This window comes from Anabrus simplex, chromosome 9, assembly GCF_040414725.1.
Source record: "Anabrus simplex isolate iqAnaSimp1 chromosome 9, ASM4041472v1, whole genome shotgun sequence".
Classification (NCBI taxonomy): domain Eukaryota; kingdom Metazoa; phylum Arthropoda; class Insecta; order Orthoptera; family Tettigoniidae; genus Anabrus; species Anabrus simplex.
Window position 1 is genome coordinate 43,742,139 of NC_090273.1, and position 23,727 is coordinate 43,765,865.

Consider the following 23,727-nt stretch of genomic DNA (forward strand, 5'->3'; position numbering starts at 1 on the left):
AGAAGGTCGGATAAGATAGATGAAAGTGAGGAGCCTGGCACAAGTAAGTGGAAGAAATGCCAGGACTCAGCTAAGGCCCCGTAGTCGCCAACCCACGCTCAAACTTTTCAGAGCCCCTGGAGCCAATGTAGGTTAAGATGGTTTATTGTTGCGTGCCTAATCGCACATCTGACACAGCGAAGAAATATACACAAATATAAATGTTCATCTTTTTCCTAAAGATCTGGTTTACGGGAGAAATGGAAGCTTGCTATTTCTCGACAGGGCAGCAGAAAAGGATATCTTTGGGCTCCTAATGATAACTCCAGAATATGTAGGTTGCACTTTGTCGAATCAGATTACGGTGTAAGTACTGTGAGGGGAATTCTGTTCCCAGACAAAGTGCCGACGCAAATTCGTCTTCTTCTTAAAAATGTATTAATTTTTACAACGCGGGCGTTAGGGTATCTCGGAAAATGTAACCTTGTCCGAAAGCTGAAATTCCTTATCGCTCCATAGTTTAAGGAGACGTTTCAGTGCCGCGACTGTGATCAAGCATACATCACGCCATATATTATACTTACAACATTTTTCAGGCCTGTTCTTGATATTAATGCAAAGAAAGTGACTAATGACTGTGATTTCTTAAACAAATTCAACAGCAAGCCTCTGAGCAGCAAAGTGTTGAAATTATATTGAAGCTCTATTCTTTACTCTTGTGTGATAAACAAGTGCAAAATGAAAGAAATCTATGAAGTGTAGTGTGTTCTAAGTTGTTTTATATATTTCTATCTGATTCACACCGGTAATAATGATAATAAAAACGTATTATTTCGCGTTATTGTATGAATCTTCAATATAAGGATATAGACAGAACATGAGAACAACAGAACATAAACGCGATCCAAGTGGCCATTACCTGAACTACTTTGTTCACCCAGAAATGTGTCGGCTTGTCCAGGCCTTCTATTATAGCGTAGGCAACGCAGAAATTTGTTCTCGGTGGTGTGAGGATGGAACACGTCAGTCAAGATGGTGGACAGTGCTTGTGTAGGTTCATTACCGGGTGTATTAGATCTTTTATATAAAGGGCATGGACGAAATCTCATCTACATTCTGAAATATCTTCTTACAATTTTTTGTTATTGTTGTTATTTTTATTAATACTAACATTATTATTTGCTTTTTGTTCAAAGTTCATGTATAGGATTTCTCTTCTGTTTACAGTAGAACCTCAATATGTCGAATCACCTCGGGAGCTAAATTTTATTTCGTCTTATCGACATTTCAAGATATAGAGAATACCGTTTTTGAGCATGTATAGCACATAAATGAATCATATGTACAGTATCTACGGGCGTATACCGAATGCATAATTTTTAACAGTATTTAAAAATATGCAAACGAACTCTATTTTATGGCACCACTTTAATTATGACACTTATTATAGTAACTTCTTAGAAGACAGAATACAAGTAGGCCTACATGCAATAGTGAAACAAGAAACATACTTCGGTTAACACCTTTTGAAAAAATTCTCCTGTGGGTGGGGGCGGTAGAATAACACCCACGGTATCCCCTGCCTGTCGTAAGAGGCGACTAAAAGGGGCCCAAAGGGCTCTGAACTTTGGAGCGTGGGTTGGCGACCACGGGGCCCTTACCTGAGTCCTGGCATTGCTTCCACTTACTCGTGCCAGGCTCCTCACTTTTATCTATCCTATCTAACCTCTCTTGGTCAACTCTTGTCCTTTTCCGACTCCAACGCTATTAGGTTTGCGAGGGCTAGGGAGTCTTTCATTTTCACTCCCTTCGTAGCCCTTGTCTATCTTTGGCCGATACCTTCATTTTTCGAAGTGTCGGATCCCTTCCAATTCTTTCCTCTGATTAGTGTTATATAGAGGATGATTGACTAGTTGTACTTCCTCTTAAAACAATAATCACCACCATCACCTTTTGAAAAAATCCGTTTGTTACTGTTAACCTCTCCTTCCTTCACCTTGACACTTCTTGACCGAGATTCGTAAATGGAGCTTGTCATCCGCGACTTCGGGGCTTGCTTTTGTACTCCCAGCATCACTGTAAATCTTTCTATATTAGTTAACTGTTCCTCACAAACCACAAATGCTGTACTGCACAGTTAATGTTGCACACAATTCGAGTTACAGAGTATTTTTTGCTTCAAGGGAGGAAATGTTTGCTTCGAGAAATCGAGAAATTCGTGTAACCGAATTTCGAGTAGTAGAAAAATAAATACAGGTGAAGAATAGGACAAACGGCCGGGAAATTTATGTTACTTCGAGATACTGGAAATTCGAGTAATGGATTTTCGAGATATTGAGGTTCGACTGTATATACAAACGTAAGACATACTTGAAAAATGAAATGTCGTATGGCTTTTAGTGCCGGGATATCCCAGGACGGGTTCGGCTCGCCAGGTGCAAGTCTTTCAATTTGACCCCCGTAGGCGACCTGCGTGTCATGATGAAGGATGAAATGATGATGAAGACAACACATACACCCAGCCCCCGTGCCACTGGAATTAACCAATTAAGGTTAAAATCCCCGACCCGGCCGGGAATCGAACCCGGGACCCTCTGAACCGAAGGCCAATACGCTGACCGTTCAGCCAACGAGTCGGACACTTGAAGATTATTTTCTATTGTATCACTACCAGTTCCTACATTATTTTCTAAACCTTAAGTTGTAACAACAAAATATTTTTTGTTAAAGTCATTTGCACACTTGCATTTGAAATTGGTTCATATAGGGAATGCCATGAAATAAACTGACCGAGCTCGATAGCTGCAGTCGCTTAAGTGCTGCCAGTATCCAGTAATCGGGAGATAGTGTGTTCGAGCCCCACTGTCGGCAGCCCTGAAGATGGTTTTCCGTGGTTTCCCATTTTCACACCAGGCTGTTCCTTAATTAAGGCCACGGCCGCTTCCTTCCCATTCCTAGGCTTTTCCTATCCCATCGTCGCCATAAGACCTATCTGTGTCGGTGCGACGTAAAGCAAATAGCAAAAGAAAGAAAAAAGAAATAAACCGAAAAATATTTTCCTTTCTCTTGAAAAATACTGATTTGTTACTTAACAGTGCATCCTTATTCCGGGGAGGTCTTCAATTATAGATATATGTTTATGTTCTTAAAATATCGATAGCAAATAAAACGAGGTAGAGTTCAGCCTACTCATAAAACTAAGAAGACAGTAGAAACGAAATTGCATTTAGTTAATTTGTTTTGAAATGTAAAGAATGTTAATCGTAAGAGTCATTACTTTCGGAGAGGTACCCAAAGATGGATTATTTTTATTTCAATGGCAGTTACTTTAAATTATGCAAATGGTTCTGTACAATTTTGAAGAAATCTTTCAAAATATAATCCAGTAATGCCATACACATTTTGAAAGGATTTGAAGTGAAATCTACATATAAGTATAGTACATATTGTTAATAATAATAATAAATATCGTATGGCCTCAGCTACCGTGTGCAGACGTTTTAATTTCACGCTATTTGGCTGTCTGCTCGCCAATTTCGACGTTCCGTTTTACTCTAGGCCTACTAGATGGCAGACGGAGTAAACCGGATCTCTCTTGGGCGTCTTTGGCTGATATTTAAGGAATTTTGTCGGGCAACCACCAAATGTATCACCAGAGATCTTTTAAATGCCGACACCGTACGACTTGGAGTGTCGAATGGACTTTTCTCCGCCCTTCAAAAATGCGACTTTCTCTGCCGGGTGAACCACATATCTTGAGATCCGGAGGCCGACACTCTACCACTGATCCACAGAGGCAGCTATATTGGTAATGCCCATTTTAAAGTTATTATGCCTGATAGTCCCTATTTTGCAATATTTTAGTGCCAAATATCCAGTATATTATTATTATTATTATTATTATTATTATTATTATTATTATTATTATTATTATTATTATTATTATTAATATTATTTAATTAAACAGAAAGGAAGGTGTAAGTGCGATACGCGATACCGAAGGTCTATGTCCTTCAGTGATGGAAAAAGTACAAGAAATAAATAATTTGGCTGAATTACAGATACAGATTACACTTTCAACCATCGTTCGAACACCACTGAGCTGAATTTAGGGCAGTCGTCTATGTGGTAGATTCCCTATCTGTTGTTTACCTAGTCTTTTCTTAAATAACTGCAAAGAATTTGAAAATTTATTGAACATCTCCTTTGGTAAATTATTCCATTCCCTAACTCCTCTTCCTAGAAATGAATATTTGTTCCAATTGTTCCTCTCGAATTCCAACTTTATCTTCATTTTGTAATTTTCCTGCTTTTAAACACACCAACCATACTTCTTCGTCTACTAATGCCATTCCACGCCATCTCTCCACTGACAGCTCGGAACATATCACTTAATGGAGCAGTTCGTCTCCTTTCTCCCAAGTCTTTCCAGTCCAAATTTTGTAACACATTTGTAACGCTACTCTTTTGTTGGAAGTCACCCAGAACAAATCGAGCTGCTTTTCTATGATTTTTTTCAAGTTATAAATAAGTTTCTGAAATAATAATTAGAAATATTACAATTACTTCACAGAACGCCAACTTAATGGAAATTATTGGCTTTCTTTCGCATGGGTCTGGATGATAACAAAGTTTGCAAAAGGTTTTGTCTTTTTTTAAGCATAGAGACATTGCGAAACTATGCTCACGACGTGAGACTAAACGTGATACCTTGGTGCTTTCAAAATGATATTTTTCCCAAAAATGTTATTCTAGTTAGTTGCTTTTAGCATTTCAGATAAATTGCCTTTTACTCAACTAAATAATTCTCAACATTCTCATTACTAAGCCTCGACCTTTTGGAGGAAAGTACATCTTTGCATTTGCTGAAAAGACGCTCTACATAGGAACTTCAAGGGATAATTGTAATGAATATCCTCAGCAGTGATGGATTTTTTTTCTTTATTTTGACCTTCGTCCATAGGACATTTGGCCATGAGTAATGTACAATGATAAAAATTGTTACAGAAAAGAGAAATAAAAAGGGTCAACAAGTTAAAAGACATAAAAAATAACAGAAATGACCTAGAACAGAGCAAAAAAGGAAGCAAAACACACTTGAAATAAAGACACTTACACTTTAGATATTAACACCAGTTTTTGTGAAGTATGTTGTGAAGTATGTCTACTGCACTCGAGGATAATGTGGTTCACATCTCCCGCGTTTTCTGCGCTACACGGACATTGTGCTGATTGGAGAACTCCAATCCTGTTGAGGTGAGCGGGGAATGAAGCATGGTTGAACCTGATCCGAATAATGGTAGTTACTTGGCCTCGGGCCCATCTGACGTCTTGATACCATGGTTTGTGAGGGATAGCTGGTTGAATGCAGGCATAGTATCGTCCTTTGTGTTGAGTAGTCCTGTTCCACAGAGCTGTCCATTCAACATAAGTTTTCCTTCTGCTAGTAACATAAAAATCAGTACAGGGGAGGCGTAATGAAAGGAATAAGCCAGTACGTGCACCTTGTTTGGCCAGACTGTCAACCAGTTCATTGTATGGAAGTCCTGAGTGTCCTTTCACCCATAAAAATGACACACATTTTCCGCCCGATTTCATGACAGACGATAATTCGAATATTTCATAGATGTAGGAATGTGTTCGTATGTTTCGTTGAGGATGTCCCAATTTCCTAATAGCACTTTGAGAATCTGAAATGATAAGTATCTTGGGGAAATTTCTGGATTGTGAGTAATGCAGTGCCTCCCGGATGGCGACAAGTTCAGCAGTGTAGATGGATGCTTCAAAGGGAAGAGAAAAATGGCCATATTCCTGTGTTTGCACGCAAAAATATGCAAAACCAACTGAATCTGTAAACTTTGCACCGTCGGTATAAGTGATGAATATTGCACGGTGATGTTCGATGTCATTGGAAGTACTGGAGAGGTAAGAAATTACCTCTGGTTCTGCTATAGTTGAATTGATAAATTCGTATTAATCACTTAATATTTTTCCGGTTTCTGCTGCTATATGATATATGTACATCGATTACCGGAATGTAACGATTGCAATTTTCAAATTTCAATTTGCAATTTTCAATTTTGAAATTGTATCTCCAATGGGGGAGCATTTTTTAAACGGAGAAGTCATTTCTCCTTTAGCAGGTTAGCAAACTTGATTTGCTAACACGGCGGGGCCACACAGTTTGGTCAATCCATCTCCTACTACACCTGTCCACATATTTTTTCGGCTGGGTGGCGCTCCTTCTTGCTGCGGCTCAGTCGGCCCAAGAACAATCTCATGGGCAGACGCCTCGTTGGCTGTCGCCTTTCCTCATTATGGAGTCTTTCTCCTGTTTAGTTAAAAATGTGGACACTCAGTTTACTCCGTCTCAAATTCGCCGTTGGCTGCATGATGATGGCCAATTTCCCGCTACAGTGATACTGCGCCTTCAAGATGCTTCCTCGGGCCAGCCTTCTCCGGACATCGTTGCGTTTGCTCCTCACCCTGGTTATGTGCTGAACGCTCTCAACAAACGCAGTATGAACATCTTTGATTCTTACCATACCGTTCTCCGTACTCCGGCCCATATTCTAGAGCAAATCGCCTCCGATCCTGATCTCGTCCGTAAGTTTCCCTCCCTAGCGCAGCCTCCCACTTCCACTGTTTGCTCTCCTGTGTCCACCACTCCTCCCGTCACCACTACCGCCACTACCGTCACGACTTCCGTTTCTCCTTCTTCTGTCCCTTCCTGCCTTCCGTCTACTTCTCTCTCTACCGTTACGTTCAGTCATCCTTCCCCTATTATGTCCACCACCCCGATCACCTGCCCTACAACCACTACTACTATTCAATCGTCACCTGCAACTCACTTGGATGACACTCTCCCAGTTCAGCCTGCCTCTCAAGGCCCTGCCGACCATTCTGCTTCAACTCCTCCACCGACTGTTCCACCGAGCTGTGTCGTCCGTGGGATTGCTCCAGACGTTTTGGACCAGGATATCCTTCATGAGTTACAACAGGAGGGCATTCCTGTCCGCCGGGTCTTTCGCATTCTCAACGCTGATGGTCCGACCTTTATGGTGCGCCTTCGTCTCGCCTCCCCTGCTGATGTGGACCGTCTTCTTACAACCGGCATCCGCTTTCGAGGACGTCTTCATCGGGTGGAGCGCTCTCGCTCCCCCCCACGGCTTACTGGATCTCTTCGCTACACGCCTCCTCCTTCTCCTTCACCCCCGTCGCCACCCATCCCACCGCCGCCATCTCCCCCTCCCCCAGTTCCCCAGTCGCAGTTTACCCTTCCGCCACTATCAATCCTAGAACTCCTACGCCTCTTGGCCACTTCCGTTACTAATCTCACAACTAATCTGTACTACCTTCTTCTTCAATATTACCCTTGTCCTTCTACTTATGCCTACTTTTCGAACCCCCTCACAATTCCTCCTCAACATTTGTGAATATATGTGAATATTTTTGTCTTTTCTTTGTACTATTTTTCTTTTCTGTAATGCGCGCCCGAGCTCCCTAGCAGACTTCATATAGTTTCTCGTCTCTGGTGTTTCTGGGATCTGCCTGGGCGGGGGCCGTGCGGGTCCTCCCTGGGTTCCGCCTTGTTGGTTCGGGTACCTCCGCGCCCCTTCCGCAACTCTTTTTTGACATTGTATGTACGATACATACTCCACTGCGGAATATTTTCTCGCACATTCTTCCTTACCGATGGCCGAAGAGCTCCTCGTTGAGCTGATGGCCCGCCCACCCCATGAGGGTGGGAATGAAATAACTTGATTGATTGATGATTGATTGACAGTTTGGTCTGCCACTGCTAAGCAGAGTCCTGGAGGGGCGTGCCATTCCAGCTGATGAGTCCAAATGGCACGTCTGGACGAAACTCTGCATAATGCACACGGCCTAACCACCCAAAAGCTGGTTCTATTCCTGTGATTTTAAGATTGCAATTTTGTTTTAAGAAGTAAATTATGAATAAAAATTACATTCTGTGTAAGGCAATGATTACAAGGAAAAGTTACTGTAGGAAAAAGCACTCGTTTTAAGTAATTCGATTACGTTTACTCCGTTACTTCCAAAATCTGATGTCCTTCATGAAAACTGATGCACCAATCTGAAAAGTAAATGTCCTCAAGTTCAGAGCGGTCACAACCCGTCTCAATGGGCAGTGCCACCACCTCCTAGAAATCGATGTGACCACCTCAAGCCGCCCACACAGCACCTTGACCACGGTACACGTCACCTTAAGATCCCTTATCACATGCAACGTCTTACAAAACTCTGTAATAAGGACGGTTTAGCGTGCTCATTCTACTGCAATGGACGCGAATAGAACAATATAATGCATACATTCAGAACGAGACAAGAGGGGCAGAATTGTTGATGACGTACTTTACTGATGACGCGATACCACAGATTTTATCAATTTGAAAAGTGAGAGGTCATCCTACGTTCACTTTACAGTCTCAGATACAGTCTTCAAATCCATTGTAACCAGGTGATTTTATGTTTCTCATCACCAAGCATTTCTGAGGCTTTCAAAAATATTTTAGGCAAAAATCTGAGGTCAGTTAGAAGCTGTAATCTCAATGAAATTTAAGAAGAAAAAACGTTCGGGGATAATATCCACGTTACCTACGGAGAGGATCATGTTAAATATAACAGTAACATTAATAAACAGGTGACGGACTTATCGTTCTCTATATGCGATTTTCTATTTTACGCAATAAAAATATCACACGAGAACACTTTTACGTATTTCTAAAACAACTTTATTATCACTACGAAACTTATCCTGTCAGAAGAAGAAAAAAAACATTCAGTGCCTCTCTGAGAATACAAAACGATCGCTCTCAAAACCATCTACATAGAATTTATACATGTTTCACATCAGAGATCTAATGGTGCTGTTCCTTGACGCTATGTTAACCAGGATAAGCATATGCACGTTATACGTCCATGGACACGAAACATAAATATAATAACATAATACTTTCGGCTCAATGTAAACCTTTAAAATACGAGTATTGAAGGTTTTATCAAAATTGGGATACCTGTCCTACGACAGACTCTCACCAATCATGTTCAACTGCGTTCTGTAAAAATTTGTCAGGGAGTGGAAGAAGGGAATTCCTAACAAAGAGACTTTCAAGATTGGGAGAGGTAAGAAGAGTATAAATATAGATTGTTTGGCATTTGCTGATGATTTAGTAATACTCTCAAACGATATAGCAATAGCTAAGAAAAGGATTGAAAAGCTCCAGATGATAGCAAAGGAGACTGGGCTTCAATTTATTTTGAGAAGACATTTTTTAAAAACAATTTACTATACATCGCACTGACACAGATAGGTCGATGGGATAGGAAAGGCCTAGAAGTTGCAAGGAAGCGACCGTGGCCTTAATTAAGGTACAGCCCCAGAATTTGCCTGGTGTGAAAATGGGAAACGATAGAAAACCATCTTCAGGGCTGCCGACAGTGGAGTTCGAACCCACTATCTCCCGGGTGCAAGCTCATTGAGAAGACTGCGGCCATGACCAATATTAAAGAGGTCCCTCAGTTGTTGAAGTTAGGAGACAAAATAATAAGGAGAGTTAGGTAAAGCGTTAAGTACTACAAGAGAATGGGTCGGAAGAGAATGAGATTAAGGAGCGGGAGAGGAAAATGGAAATGGCATTTAAACTGGCAAGGAACACCTCTAACCAAACGGTTTTATCATATGGGGATTTGAGGCATCTGGACACTGTTGTTGAACTTGAATGCAGCGAGAACGTTGGACATGATTGGAAAAGGTGATGATCTACGCACTTTTATCTCCTAAAGAGGGAAGATAGCCCAGTGTGTTCTTGTGGTGCCAACTTCACCGTGGCCCACATCCTCACAGAGTGTGACGATCTCTCTGGCCTTAGACGGAGCCTCGGCCTGTAGGAGACACTCGAACGCATACTAACCGATGACACGACTACTGCTGATCTACACAATACTATGGCCTCTCTCCGTGAAGGCCAGAAAGAAGATCGCCACGCTGCAGTTGTCTTCTTAATTGTTCTCAGCTCGTTGGGATTTCGGATAACTAGCCACTCCGATTCCCAGGACGCCAAGATAGTTCGACGTAGTTTAGAACATACATGTTGTTAGCCGGTGCATTCAGGAAGGTCGGCTAGGATTGATATAAGTGAGGAGTCTGGTACAAGTGAAAAGCATGCAAGGACTCAGCTAAGGGCCCCGCGATCATCAACCCACGCTCTCAAGTTAAGAGCCCCTGGAGCCCCTTTTAGTCACCTCTTAGGGATGCCGTGGGTGTTATTGTACCACCCCCAACCACAGGCGTTTTTCTAGGTCACTGTTAGCACTAAAAATAATTAAAAATGAATAATAATAATAATAATAATAATAATAATAATAATATATTTACGTAGTTTAAAAATCCATAGGAAATAAATAATGTACATAGATATCTTGCCTAATATATTCCCTTTAATTTGAAGAGCGCAATGGATTCTTTTCACCTGGTTTCCTTTTAAATGTTCGTTTCGGCAGTCTATGGACGACGTTTGACAATCTATGCAGTAATTTAGCCTTATCTGCCTTCATTCTCTGCCAGTAACTTTTCCATCATTTCTCCTACCTTCTCCTTCTGCTCTTCGGTATATGACCTCCCTTTGCCCATTCGCGTTTCCCCAGTCTCCTGGAAACCGCGGAACGTTTTGACGAGTTGTCCAAATTGATTTCTGTCCATGATGTAATCTTCCTAAACCCCCATCTTCAAATCCAACCTCACTTTTCGAAAACATTTTCCTCTGCCTGAAGAATTCAAAGATTCTCTTCATTTGTCTATTATTGTCCATCCTCAGCAAGTGTCGGTATATCTTCTCTTTCCCATCACTCCTCCTGTTCTTTGGTACAATTCTTTGTTAGATTTGAGTATTCTCTCCCCACTGTTTACTTGCCGATACCTTCATTTTTGGAAGCGTCGGATCCCTTCCATTTTTATTTCTGATTAGGAAGCAATTAGAGGATTCCTTGGTCTGATGTATTCGTAGATCATAGAGGATGGTTGCCAGGTTGTACTTCCTCTTAAAACAATAATCACCACCAGCACCACCTGAAAATATTTAGTAGTAGTAGTAGTAGTAGTAGTAGTAGTAGTAGTAGTAGTAGTAGTAGTAGTAGTATTCAGAAGTGTAACTGAAAACATGGTGAAGCAGGCAAGCATGTGGTTTCAAGAGGATGAGGAGGGGCACTTCCAAGACGTCTTGTACGAGCTGTCGTTATGTCTCTCAGAGATGTCCTCTCATTTCAACTTGAGTACATGTATGTTCTCTTATACAGTCAAAGACTAGATTGAATTAAAAAGTGGGACATCCCACTGAAACACGCTGTACTTAATCTTAAAACAATAATCACCACCACCCCACTTTTCAGCTTTCAAGGAGAGAGGCCGTAGTTTTGTGTAGTATGAGGATAGGTCATGGATGATGTACGCACTCTTATCTCCTAACGAGAGAAAAAAAAACAGTGTGTTGTTGTGGTGCCGACTTCATCGTGCCCACCTGCTCACAGAGTGCGGCCCATCTCTAGCCTGAAACGGAGCCTAGGCCTGCAGGAGACACTCCAACTCATACTAGCCGATGACGTAACTACAGATGATAGCGTCATTCGCTTTATGTGTGAGAGTGGATTAGTCAAGGGTACAGTAGAATTCCATTAGTCCGGCATATAACAGTCCGGAACGCCCGATGGTCCGGCACCATTCCAGGATTTTTAAAATGTTATTATCTCTTAATAATGATCTCTCGTGAACAATTTGATGCATTATTTGTCGAAACCAATCGAAGTGTATTTTTTATTATTTCAAATTTAATAGTGCAAATGTATCTGATAAAATCCATTTGTTATGCATTGATTTACTTAAATATCTCTACAGTATCTCTGGAAATATTCAACCTAGAAGGCTGTGTGCTATACTGAGTACTGGAAAGCCAACCATATGATTTAAAAAAACAGATTTCAATAATTTAATGTATGTCCCACGTTCGAAAACGGATGGGAACATGCCTCAAAAAATTGAAACGGACAGAACGAAAAGAGAAGTTGTAGATAGAAAGACTCTTAAATGTTAAAGGAAGACTTACAGATAAAAATATCGATGAACTTCGGCATTATTATGGAATGGCAATAAGAAACAACACGTTTTAAAAGAGGAGTGTGTTATTAAACTAATGATTCTGCTGATAAACATTTTACTGCAAAACGTCATGTTACAGCTGTTTTCGCTGTACGCTTTACCTATATCGTAGTAAGAGGTAGCGCCCGATAGTCCGGGATTTTTGGTAATCCGGCACCGGGCCGGTCCCGAACGTGCCGGACTATCGGACTTCTACTGTATATGCAAATTTCAAGTGGTTTTTTTTCTTTCTTTTGTTTTTAAAAAATGCTATTTGTTCGGGGCGTCGACCTAGAAAGAACTTTTGCCCCTACTTGCACAATATGTGAGTAATCTGCGTATATATTGTAAATATCGGAAGATAAAGTGTTGAATGTGGGGAAAGGAACGTTAAGGACGACACAAACACCCAGTCCACAGGCCAGGGATATTAATCATTTACAATTAAAAATCCTTGACCCGGCCGGAAATCGAACCTGGGGCCGCCGGCTTACAGGCGGAAGCGTTGCCCCCTAGACCGCGGGGCCGAACGAAGTCTTCTGTTACTCAGGAAATTTGATCTGTTAAGACCTGTTCGGCTTAATACATGTTTTTGTTTTATTTTGTAATTCATTTCGAAATTCCTTCCCTGAATACATAATTTTGTTTTATTTTGATAAACTTTTTTCCACTTAATTTGTTCAGAGAGGATTATTACCTAGTTGTACTTCCTCTTAAAACAAAAGTCACCACAACCACTTGGTCAACCGAATTTTAGCTGTTCAAAAGTAGATCACCCCTATTATTGACTCTTTTATACCTGAACCACTTCGGCCGTGAACTTAATAGCAATCTTCTGGTATGGAAAATCAACGTGAAACGTTAAATTATGGATCACAGTGAGGACTGGCTACTTGCAGATTCAAGCCGGTGATCTATTCTGAGCTTACACACGATGAGAGGAAGTAATTAGAGGCTTCCCTGGCCCAACGATGTATTCATAGATCATAGGTGAAGGTTATTCCTCTAGTCTTTTATTATGCTACCCCTGATGGCATCACGCAAACCATGACCCTACAGCTGTCAGTTCTTTCTTCACTTCAACATGAGAATTTTCAGGCAGGTCCCTATTTACAAGTCATGTAACAGTAACTTCGAAAACGGATGGTGTTGTCGAAATAAGATATACCGGGTCGTAACAATAAGGTGGGTCCAGCAACGCTTTGTTTCTATACTAGAACTCATTTTCTATAACTCTATAGGGTATATTAGTCTACATTAATCATGGAAAACACAAAACGTACTAACATATCACATGAAACTCTTCAAACAGTAATCACCACCATCCGCCTGCCAACTCTCTTTAACACTATTAACAGGGGACAAGAGCTTGATATAGTATCAAGTAAAAGTATGTTCCAGAGCGGTGTAAACAGTATCTTAAGAATAAGTTGATGTGTAGTAGTTATGCCGCCATCTTGATCCATGACGGCTTGGCTATAAGTATGGACATTCTCATGGATTTCGGTTAGGGCAGTTATTAGTAGGCTGTGTACCTGTACCTGATCATGTTATCTTTTTTTATGTTTGTTATATTGTATTGTGAAGGTTTAGTTTGTTAATTAGTCTGTTGATAGTATAAGTAAAATGCGCTTCGTGATTAAATAAATAAATAAATAAATAAATAAATAAATAAATAAATAAATAAATAAATAAATAAATAAATAAATAAATAAATAAATAAATAAATAAATAAATTAATTAATTAATAAATAGTCCGCCTCTGTGGTGTAGTGGTTAGCGTGATTAGCTGCCACCCCCGGAGGTCCGGGTTCGATTCCCGGCTCTGCCACGAAAATTTGAAAAGTGGTACGAGGGCTGGAACGGGGTCCACTCAGGCTTGGGAGGTCAACTGAGTAGAGGTGGGTTCGATTCCCACCTCAGCCATCCTCGAAGTGGTTTTCCGTGGTTTCCCACTTCTCCTCCAGGCGAATGCCGGGATGGTACCTAACTTAAGGCCACGGCCGCTTCCTTCCCTCTTCCTTGTCTATCCCTTCCAATCTTCCCATCCCTCCACAAGGCCCCTGTTCAGCATAGCAGGTGAGGCCGCCTGGGCGAGGTACTGGTCATTCTCCCCAGTTGTATCCCCCGACCAAGAGTCTGAAGCTCCAGGACACTGCCCTTGAGGCGGTAGAGGTGGGATCCCTCGCTGAGTCCGAGGGAAAAGCCGAACCTGGAGGGTAAACAGATGATGATGATGATGATGATGAAATAAATAAATAAATAAATAAATAAATAAAATCTCTAAGTAGCCTTGCATTCTGCTAGATATAGATATAGCTGTCATTTATAGCTCCAAGAGAACCCGACGAAGAACGGATTATTCCTCTGGTAAGTACATACAGTACATACATACGAGGGCGAATCAAAAAGTAAGTTGCACTTCTAAGTTATGGCGATTTATGAAACCGCCTACATATAGGTAACACGGCTATGACAACATACAATACAAGTTCACTTTTCCACATAGTCCCTAAGAGACTGTTAACATTTCTCGGAACGGTCAACCAACTTTTCGATTCTGGATGCGTAGAAATCACCTCCAGCGCTATGTAACCACCTGGAAACAGGCTGCTTTCACCTCCTCATCGTTTCGGAATCGTCGTCCACCGAGATTGTTTTTCAGCTTACCGAACAAATGATAGCGGCATTGCGCAACACCTCACTCGGCTCGCCAAACGTCCGAACTGCTACAGCGATTCAAGTGGGAGGTATGGCAACATCCTCCACACAGCCCAGACTTAGCGCCATGCGATTATCAACAACAACAACAACAACAACAATATGTCCCTGAGAACAAATGTCCTAGGGTTGATCGTTTACGTGCTACGCCTGTTTTAGTTATCACATAGAATGGTGGGAGAGTCCGTACTTAGGATTAAGTCTTGAGCAGATCGTTGCGGACATTGCAGTACTTCGCCAGCGTGTGGAACAAGGTTGGCATCGAATACGTTGAATGTCTGGAGTGTTCGAACGTATCCGATAATCAATAAGGTGGCGTGTTCACGCGTGCACTCAGATGTACGCTCGACATTTTGAGGACTTCTCGTACTACAATGCAGTATCCTTGCTGGAACATGGCGACAGCTACTCGACATAGGATGTCCCAGGTAAGACTATTACCAATATCTCCCGTTCAAAGTTGGAAAGTCCGAAACAGTTGCCATGTTTCATTATCTCCATACCTTCTCGGTAGAGACGAAAAATGATTCTGACGGGGAAAGAAGGAATGGGACTTTACAGATCACCAAATCTGGAAACAATTAAGTACTCGCGGCTAGACGACATACGTTTGAACGCTCTGGGACACGCTATGTAAGCCTTGGAGCCTTCAGGTAGGCTACTTTAATAGTACGGAAGCACACCAACCTGTCATTTTAACTTGACAAGGGCAACCGCAGATTAACTGGAACGTCGACATTAACAAAATGTCTACATGGCCTAATATCCCGAAAAACAATCTAAGCTTATCGACAGGAACACATTCATTCGCAAAGGAACACATTGCTGATTCAGTTTTGCTAAAGAAGTCTTAATAATGCCCCAAACCCCATGCCGCAACAGCGCCGAAAGCGACCGCTGTTCGTCCCGAACGCCTGCAGATTACGGGGTGTCTGTACGACGAATCCTCTCGGCCATTATTCTTCGCTTTCTAGACCGGGGCCGCCATATCACCACCAGAACCTCCTCAATTTTGATCACGTAGGCTGAGTGGACTTCGAACCAGCCCTCATATCCACGTAAAAATCGTTAGCCTGGCCGGAAATCGAACCAGAGTTCTCCGAGTAAGAGGCAAGTACGCTACCCCTACACCGCGCGGCCGGCAAAAAAGTCCGAATAGTCTGAATATACATTCATTTTGTAGTATGTATTATAGGCCTAGCTACTACTAATTCACTTTATCCAAAAGTCCATTCTATAGGCCTATATCCAAAAAGCAAACCAACATGAAAACACAAGGCTCTCCACTGCAATATATTTGATGTATTCATTGATCGAGGTGAAGTTAGGTCTTCTGGCCCTCTTTTAAACTTAACCACATATTGTAAAAAATAATCTGTATACAATTTTACAGCAACTAGAACAGGAACAACAAACAATGAACGTCAAAAGATAAACAACAACAACAACAAAGCAAAAGTAAGTAAGTTAGAAAGAACGAGACATGGACGAGAAAGAAAGCTCTCAAGAAGGTACACGCAGCCTCAGCAACCTAACCTGGATTAACATCTTAGTCCATACGAGTCATTCGAGGTGAAAAAGAAATAAATACATTAGCAGCATTTAGACAAAGGCAGAAATATGTGTTTATACAGTAAACTCTCAATAACATAGTAGTACTAAAGTATTTTGGACTCACCCTGTTGCGCAGACCATCAATGACGGAAGGGCTCACCAGGCCCAGGTCTTCCCAGTTGCCCACCCCGTCCTTGTAAATCACCACCGCCATCTGGTCACTCTCCGAGCTGCTGCAGGTTTGCGATTCGCTGCCGTCGTGAACAGGCGACGTCTCTTCTACTTCGTCCTGTGTCGTCACTCGTGCTTGACGTTTGGGCGCTGGTCGTCTGGGCTGAGGACGGTGAAGGGCTGGTGTCACAGGAATTGGTATGTGGCTAGGGCTGGGCTTAGGTGATTGCTGGCTCTTAGCCTTAACTTCCAGCTGCTGCTTCGGTCTCTTCATTTGGGGAATTTGGCTCTTCTTCAAGCCTTTAGACTCCTTGGATTGATTTTGCTTCTGTTTCAAATGTGATTGAGAATTATCTGTATCAATAGAATCAGTGCTGGACTGCTGAACACTTGTTGTATTTTGAGATTGAATATCACTGTCCTTAAACTGGAGAATTTGTGATTCCCGTTCAATGGATGAACTTGGCGTCTCTAAAGTAAGAGTATTTTCACTTTGGAGGGCGATAATATTCTGTATTATATCAGGAATATCATCAGACAATACTTCTTGCGACTCAGTATTTTCTTGTGAAACATTCTCTTCAAGAGTTGATTGTGATACTTCGGATTCGGGCAAGTGTTCAATGTTTTCAGTTGAACCATGATGATCTTGTATTGCAGCTTCATCGTCGGCGTTGGCAGCGAGAGTAGAGGAATCCTTTTCGTTATGAACTCTGCTCTCTGCCGACTCTGCCCTTTCAGGTTTTATTTCCTCCTTAGCCTGCTCCTCACCCTCCTCTTGAACCTCGCTGAGTATATCACTCTCCGGGGTCCTGATCATCACCATCTCCCCACCAAACCTGACCCTGCGTGGAGTTCTCCTGATCGCGTCCTCTTCTGGGAACTCGACGTCATCGTCGTCATCATAGTATTCTTCGTCCGTCAGTACCTTCATGACGAAGTCGTTGAAGCGACCGTCATCCTCATCTGTCGCCGGTTCCTCCTGCTCCACGTAGAACTGGTGGTTCTTGTCGTTCTCCTCCAGGATCGTCATTGTGATGGCCGTGTCCTCACTGAATTTTATCTCCGTCTCCAGCACAACTCGGCCAGATACCGGCGAATCTTCTGCTTCTTTTTCGGCCGCAGGGGTCTCGGCTGTGTGAAGAAGAATATAATTATATGCGTGTATTTCCTGAACGTAAAGGAAGCATAGCATATTCAGGTAATAATAATAATAATAATAATAATAATAATAATAATAAATCATTTATTGCAGCAAAATAGCCATACATTAGTGAAAGGTGTTATAACATTTTGACACTTGCACCATTGGACGCATAGTCTCTGATTGATCTAGTCCTCTTGTTGCAGAGTTCTAAGTGATATCGTTCACATAACTGTCCACATAATGTACACTTGCATGAGTTTGACGGTTCGTGCTATGTTGTGTTTTCGCAGATGACATGGTGGAATCCATGTACTGCAAGTCTTGTAAACATGTGCCTCATCTCAAAATTTGCTGCTGTCCATGTACGATCGATCATGGCCCCAGTTCCATAGAATTCCGTGGGTACTTCTTCTCTTTTCCTTATTAGTGTCCTTAGTAGGTTCTCCGATGCCGTTGTGTTAGGTAGGGGGTATATTGTCCTTAAATCCTCTATGAGGAAAGTTTCCCGTGCGAGAAGGTAGACTAATCTGGATCTTGTTGTTTTTGCCACTCCGATTGCTCTTTTGATGTATGTTGCTTTAACTCTTTCCAGTGTCCGGCTCCATAGCTAAATGGTTAGCGTGCTGGCCTTTGGTCACAGGCGTCCCGGGTTCGATTCCCGGCAGGGTCGGGAATTTTAACCATCATTGGTTAATTTCCTGGCACTGGGGCTGGGTGTATGTGTCGTCTTCATCATTTCATCCTCATCACGACGCGCAGGTCGCCTACGGGAGTCAAATCAAAAGACCTGCAACTGGCGAGCCGAACATGTCCTCGGACACTCCCGGCACTAAAAGCCATACGCCATTTCATTTCTTTCCAGTGTTGCTAAGTTCTTATCATTCAGGTGTGTCCATATAATTTCAATCCCATACGTAAGTATTGGGACGATTTTCGATTTGAAGAGCGCCATTGCTGTGTCAAGACTTAGTGTTCTGATGAAGCTTATTTCGTTTATCGCTCTAATTGCTTGTGTCGCTTTCTCTATTGTGTGTGTAGTGAAACATTTTGCAGACGGCTGGAGTGTTATCCCTAGATATGTGTATTCTTTGGGGATCGATATTATTTTCCCTTGTAAGGTGATTCTTGTCGATTTTGGTATTTGCCCTCCTGATCTGAACACCATCATTTCCGTTTTCTCATAATAATAATAATAATAATAATAATAAAATATATCTTTTGAAAAACAGAATACATGACCTGCAACGAACATGCATCAACATTCATGGAGACAAAATATAGACAAATTAAACGAGGATCACAAGAAAATTATCTTGGTGAAATAATTCAGGAAAATAGACTTAGAACAAAATTCAGTACAATTAGATGCCAAAAGATGGAAATCGCATATCGACCAACCCAAAATATCTATAACAAAAAAGTACATGTACACAAAGTTAAGACTTTATAATACAGTCATTAAAATAGAATGTCTTTATGGATCAGAGACGCTAATTTTGAACAGGAAAGCAGACATTGAAAACAATGAGGAAAAGGAATGCAAAATCATAAGAAAATTTCTACGCCCAAAATTCACCAACGGACAATACCAACTTAGAGGCAGACAGAAAATCAAACAATACACAAATATTCACAGTGCATTAGAAAACTCAGGCTGAAATCTATGGACATATTAAAAGAACGCATGCAGACAGACTTACGCAACAAATGTTGGAATTCTATAAAAACAGGAGTAAAGCAAAAGCAGACATATTGAAATGGATTAGCGAAATAAAAACCGATTTGAAACAGGCAGGAATTACACCAGCAGATATCTAAAACTGGGCAGTATTCAGATTCAAAATTTACAAATGGCACGTTGGCCAAAGGGGAAAGATCAAAGAAAAAGACTGGAACAATCTGGTCTGAAGACAGAAAAGAAGCCCACAGTAAAATAATTAAAGAAATGTGGCTACGGTGGAAGGCAAATGCACGCCTCTAAGTCATTTTCTAAGTCTTAATGGGCTTATTCGTATGCATATATATTTATATATAATAATAATTACTTGGATAAATAATAGAACATGTATGGATATCTCGAGGGGTTTAGAGATTTGTATCCCCTGCTTAGATGAAGAAATATCAGAATGTGAGGTTTTAGAAATGATTAGAAAGGTCAAATGTAGGAAAGCGGGGGGCTTCAGTGGTATAACTAATGAATTTTGGAAAGAAGCAGTAAAAAGTCAACAAATGCTGGAAATATTAGTAAAATTGTTCAATAGGATATTTGATTCTTTGGAGTTTCCTAAGGCATGGCAAACAGGTATAATATGTCCAATCTACAAGAAGCGTGGGGAGAGAAGTAATCCAAATAATAATAATAATTAGAAGAAGAGAAAGAAGAGCAGACTGGAAATCTAGAGCTTAGTTTTTCGAGTATGATATTGCAATAATGACAGAGAATTTTGAAACTGCAACAGAAGAAATTAATATGCCAAAAGAAATACCAGAACAAACTCATGTCCAGGTGGTGAGGTTATACGCTAATAATAATAATAATAATAATAATAATAATAATAATAATAATAATAATAATAATAATAATAATAATTCGTGTACGCTTTGTACGATGTTTTACTTACCAGGGACTTCAGTCGCTACAGAAGGCTCATCCTCGGTCTTGGTATGATCATCCTCGCTCAGATCGTCCTCATCCTCGTCTTCATCGTCGGCTGACGACATGGAGGACTCTCTATCACTGTCAGTGTCCTCCTCGGACACCTGCTGCTGCTCCCTGGCGGGTTCTGTTGGAGACTTCTCCTCATTCACGGTTGTAGGGGGCGCTACTTCTCTCGCTTGTTCTTGCACATGACTGTACAGTGAAGTCTCTAGCTGCTTCTTGTGATAAACTGGGTCTCGATCGGCGTCCCCACGGTACATTGAGTCCTCAGACGGTGGAGTCGATGAGGTGGTGGGCGCTGCAGGCGAAGACTCATCGCTCCAATATCCGCTACCCTGTAAAATAATATTTATCATTCCAACGAAAAATGACATTTTTCAAGCTTTCCAGACGTGAAATAACTAGCATTCCCCCCCCCCCCCCCCGTGGTCGCAATTTACTATCACAATTCTTGTTCCTTACATTTAAAACCTCTTACCACGAGTTTCTGGTTAAGTGCTTCCAGCAAGGTACCAGTATGAGCGGAACGAGTGATTGTGTGTGAAAATGATGTTAGCAGATTAATGTACAGTTAGAGAAAATATTAAGTTAATTACGGTACCTGAAATTAAATTTAGTTATCGGGCAGAAGTAAATTATTTGAAATCTATTACTTTCGTATTATACCTACCTGGATTCATTAAGCTCTTTAGCAGTAAATACAGTTAGTAGAAATTGCAGTAGTTAATTTTTTGATCTAATATTGCAAGAACGAGTTAAATTTATTTAATATTTCTGTTATTAGTATTTGTTACTTTTGTGTTTCTTCGAGTCATTGTAACGAAGTTTATATTTTTCGAATCTTTATCATGAATATAGTTCCTTTCTTTGTGTATATTGTATATATTAATATTTTGTATTAAACATGAATATTATTTTGTAGTTCTTATTATTTTAAGTTTCAATCAGTTTTGTAGTATTAATAAGTAATAATATGTATGTGGTTAAGTGTAACAGAGGGCCAAGAGTCCTAACTTCACCTCGGTTAATAAAGGCTTTATATACCTACCCCCTGTGAGTGGGGGTGGTAGAATAACACTCACGGTATCCCCTGCCTGTCGTAAGGTGCGACCAAAAGGGGCCGCAGGAGCATAGGCTGGCGACCACGGACCCTTAGTTGAGTTCTGTGCTTTTTCACTTTCTTGTTCCAGGCTCCTCACTTTCATCTATCCTGGCCGACCTCACTTCAACAACTCTTGTTTTTTCCGACCCCGACAGTATTAGGTGTCGAGGAACTCTAATTTTCACGCCCATCTTAGCCCTTGTCTTTCTGTGGCCGATATCTTCATGTTTCGAAGTGTCCGACCCTTTCAATTTCTTCTCTCTTGTTAGTGTTAATAGAGGATGGTTGCCTATATTAACTTCCTCTTAAAACAGTAATCACCACCACCACAGCTAAATCCACGGCCGCTCTCGGGATTCAAACATGAATTCTCGTCCCTTAGGATCGCCAGTAGATAGAAGTGCATCAAAACACTAAGACTAAGTCAGATATCTAAAGTGTAAATCTAATGGTGTTGGTTGAGACATTCATAACCTAAAGGAAATAATTACATTCGCTGGTACTTTTTCAAGCAAAATAGTGGTATGTAATGAATTAAGATATTTTACAGTGTTGTCTGTAAACTTAAATTAAAATTTCCACTGTTTAAAACTGTGTTGGCTCCTTGATCTTTATTGCGTCAATAACCACAGTTTATAATTTCCAGTAATTTCAATGCTAGAGAAGGTGACAAACCTTTTTCATCTCTCCTGGTTCCTGTCTTCACTTTTCTCAGTAGACCCAAGGTAAAGACAGCCTTGCAAGAACGATTTTATTTTCCTTAATTGTCAGAAGATTCCTCCAGATTGGTAAACTGAGGAGTATCAACCCTCGAATACAATCAGATTTAAACCTACGAAAGTCTCACCTGTTCATCTGGTAACTGGAAGTCTTCAGCCCCTGATATGAGCTGAAGGTCGATCCCAGAGTCTCCTAGCGAGGAAGGTCGCACCTCGTAGACTTGACACAGAATGTCGAAGTCCCTTTTACACTGCGGATGGAAGCCCTCGAGGAAGCGATCGAACTTGGCATCTCCCACCATGTCTCGGATTTTCACCAGGGTGCGCAGTGCCTGCTCCTGGTAAGTGACCTGTACCAGGCGTTTGGACAGCGCGCTCACCAGATGGACCAACCTACCAAAGTAGAAGAAAACTTTGAATTAAGCCTTCACAATCGTAAATACCAAACGTGCTGACCGTTATGTATTATATCGTGCTCAACGAGAATATTTGACGTTTCAAAGAGAACTTGCTTTTCTTTCTCAGAGGAAACCATGACTGTTTTAAATGTGACACAATTCGAAACAAATTTTTCCGTTGTTCCCTTGTTGAAAAGGTACACTCATTGGTCGCTAGGTATCGACAAGTAGTTAGTTATTCCATATTGCGTGGAAGTCTGGAGTTTTCTTGGTAGTAAAAGTCACTTGGTTTCTCCTTTGAAAGATAAATAAAATCTTGGCGAAACTTCAAGTCTGATAGTGAGTGGACTGTTTGATTTCACACGACATAACTCCAAGTGAACACCATAACTAAATATGAAGAAATTGTACTCTTAAAGGTTATTCATTTAGGTCAAATGTAAGTCTATAATTATTTAGGAGAGAATTAGAATTTCGCCTACATCCTGCGAATATGCCTATTACTCCTCCTAACATTGCGGACGTTCATAGAGTTTTAAGCCATTTATCTACCAACAATGAAAACTGTTGTCTTCTCGATCTATCACTGCTCGAGCATAAGCAATTTCGTTCCTCTACCCACGTATCTGCTACCACCATAAAAATGGACTTCTTCAACCCTCGTTTTTCCTACACTAATTTTCATTATGCCTTTGTGATTGATGGCACCCCATGGGATATTATGGAATTTCTACGAGATTGCTTCTATTTATTATGTTACGCAAATCGATGTTAAGGACAATTTTTGGATAATGAATAATTACTTCTCCTTTAGTAGGTTAGAAGTCCTTATGTGCTAACGCGGCGAGATTGTTACATTATCTACCACTGCTAGGCACCGTCTTCGGAAAGTGTGTCAGTCCAGCCACACACACACACACACACACACACACACACACACACACACACACACACACACACACACACACACACACACACACACCAATTAGTACAATAGGGAAATCTTTAGATAAAAAATTCACAAATTCTAATTTAATCAAGAGGGCAACCCGAAGAAGATAGCTGGAATATCTGGAACTAAGGAGAGAAAAGAAGCCCACAGGAAAGGAATCAAAGTAATATGAAC

General features: G+C 41.1%; 1 protein-coding gene across 1 annotated transcript in view; it reads right to left on the reverse strand.

The window, feature by feature from the left end:
• Positions 1-23,727, reverse strand: part of LOC136880850 (TOG array regulator of axonemal microtubules protein 1) — a 437,167-nt gene that overhangs the window by 412,590 nt on the left and 850 nt on the right. Inside the window, exons 2-4 of the mRNA XM_068229140.1 lie at positions 22,332-22,596; positions 20,345-20,717; positions 16,530-17,710 (exon numbers count right to left, since the gene is read on the reverse strand). Of these exons, the coding sequence (XP_068085241.1) occupies positions 16,530-17,710; positions 20,345-20,717; positions 22,332-22,596 (1,819 nt within the window). The remainder of the gene's footprint in view (positions 1-16,529; positions 17,711-20,344; positions 20,718-22,331; positions 22,597-23,727) is intronic.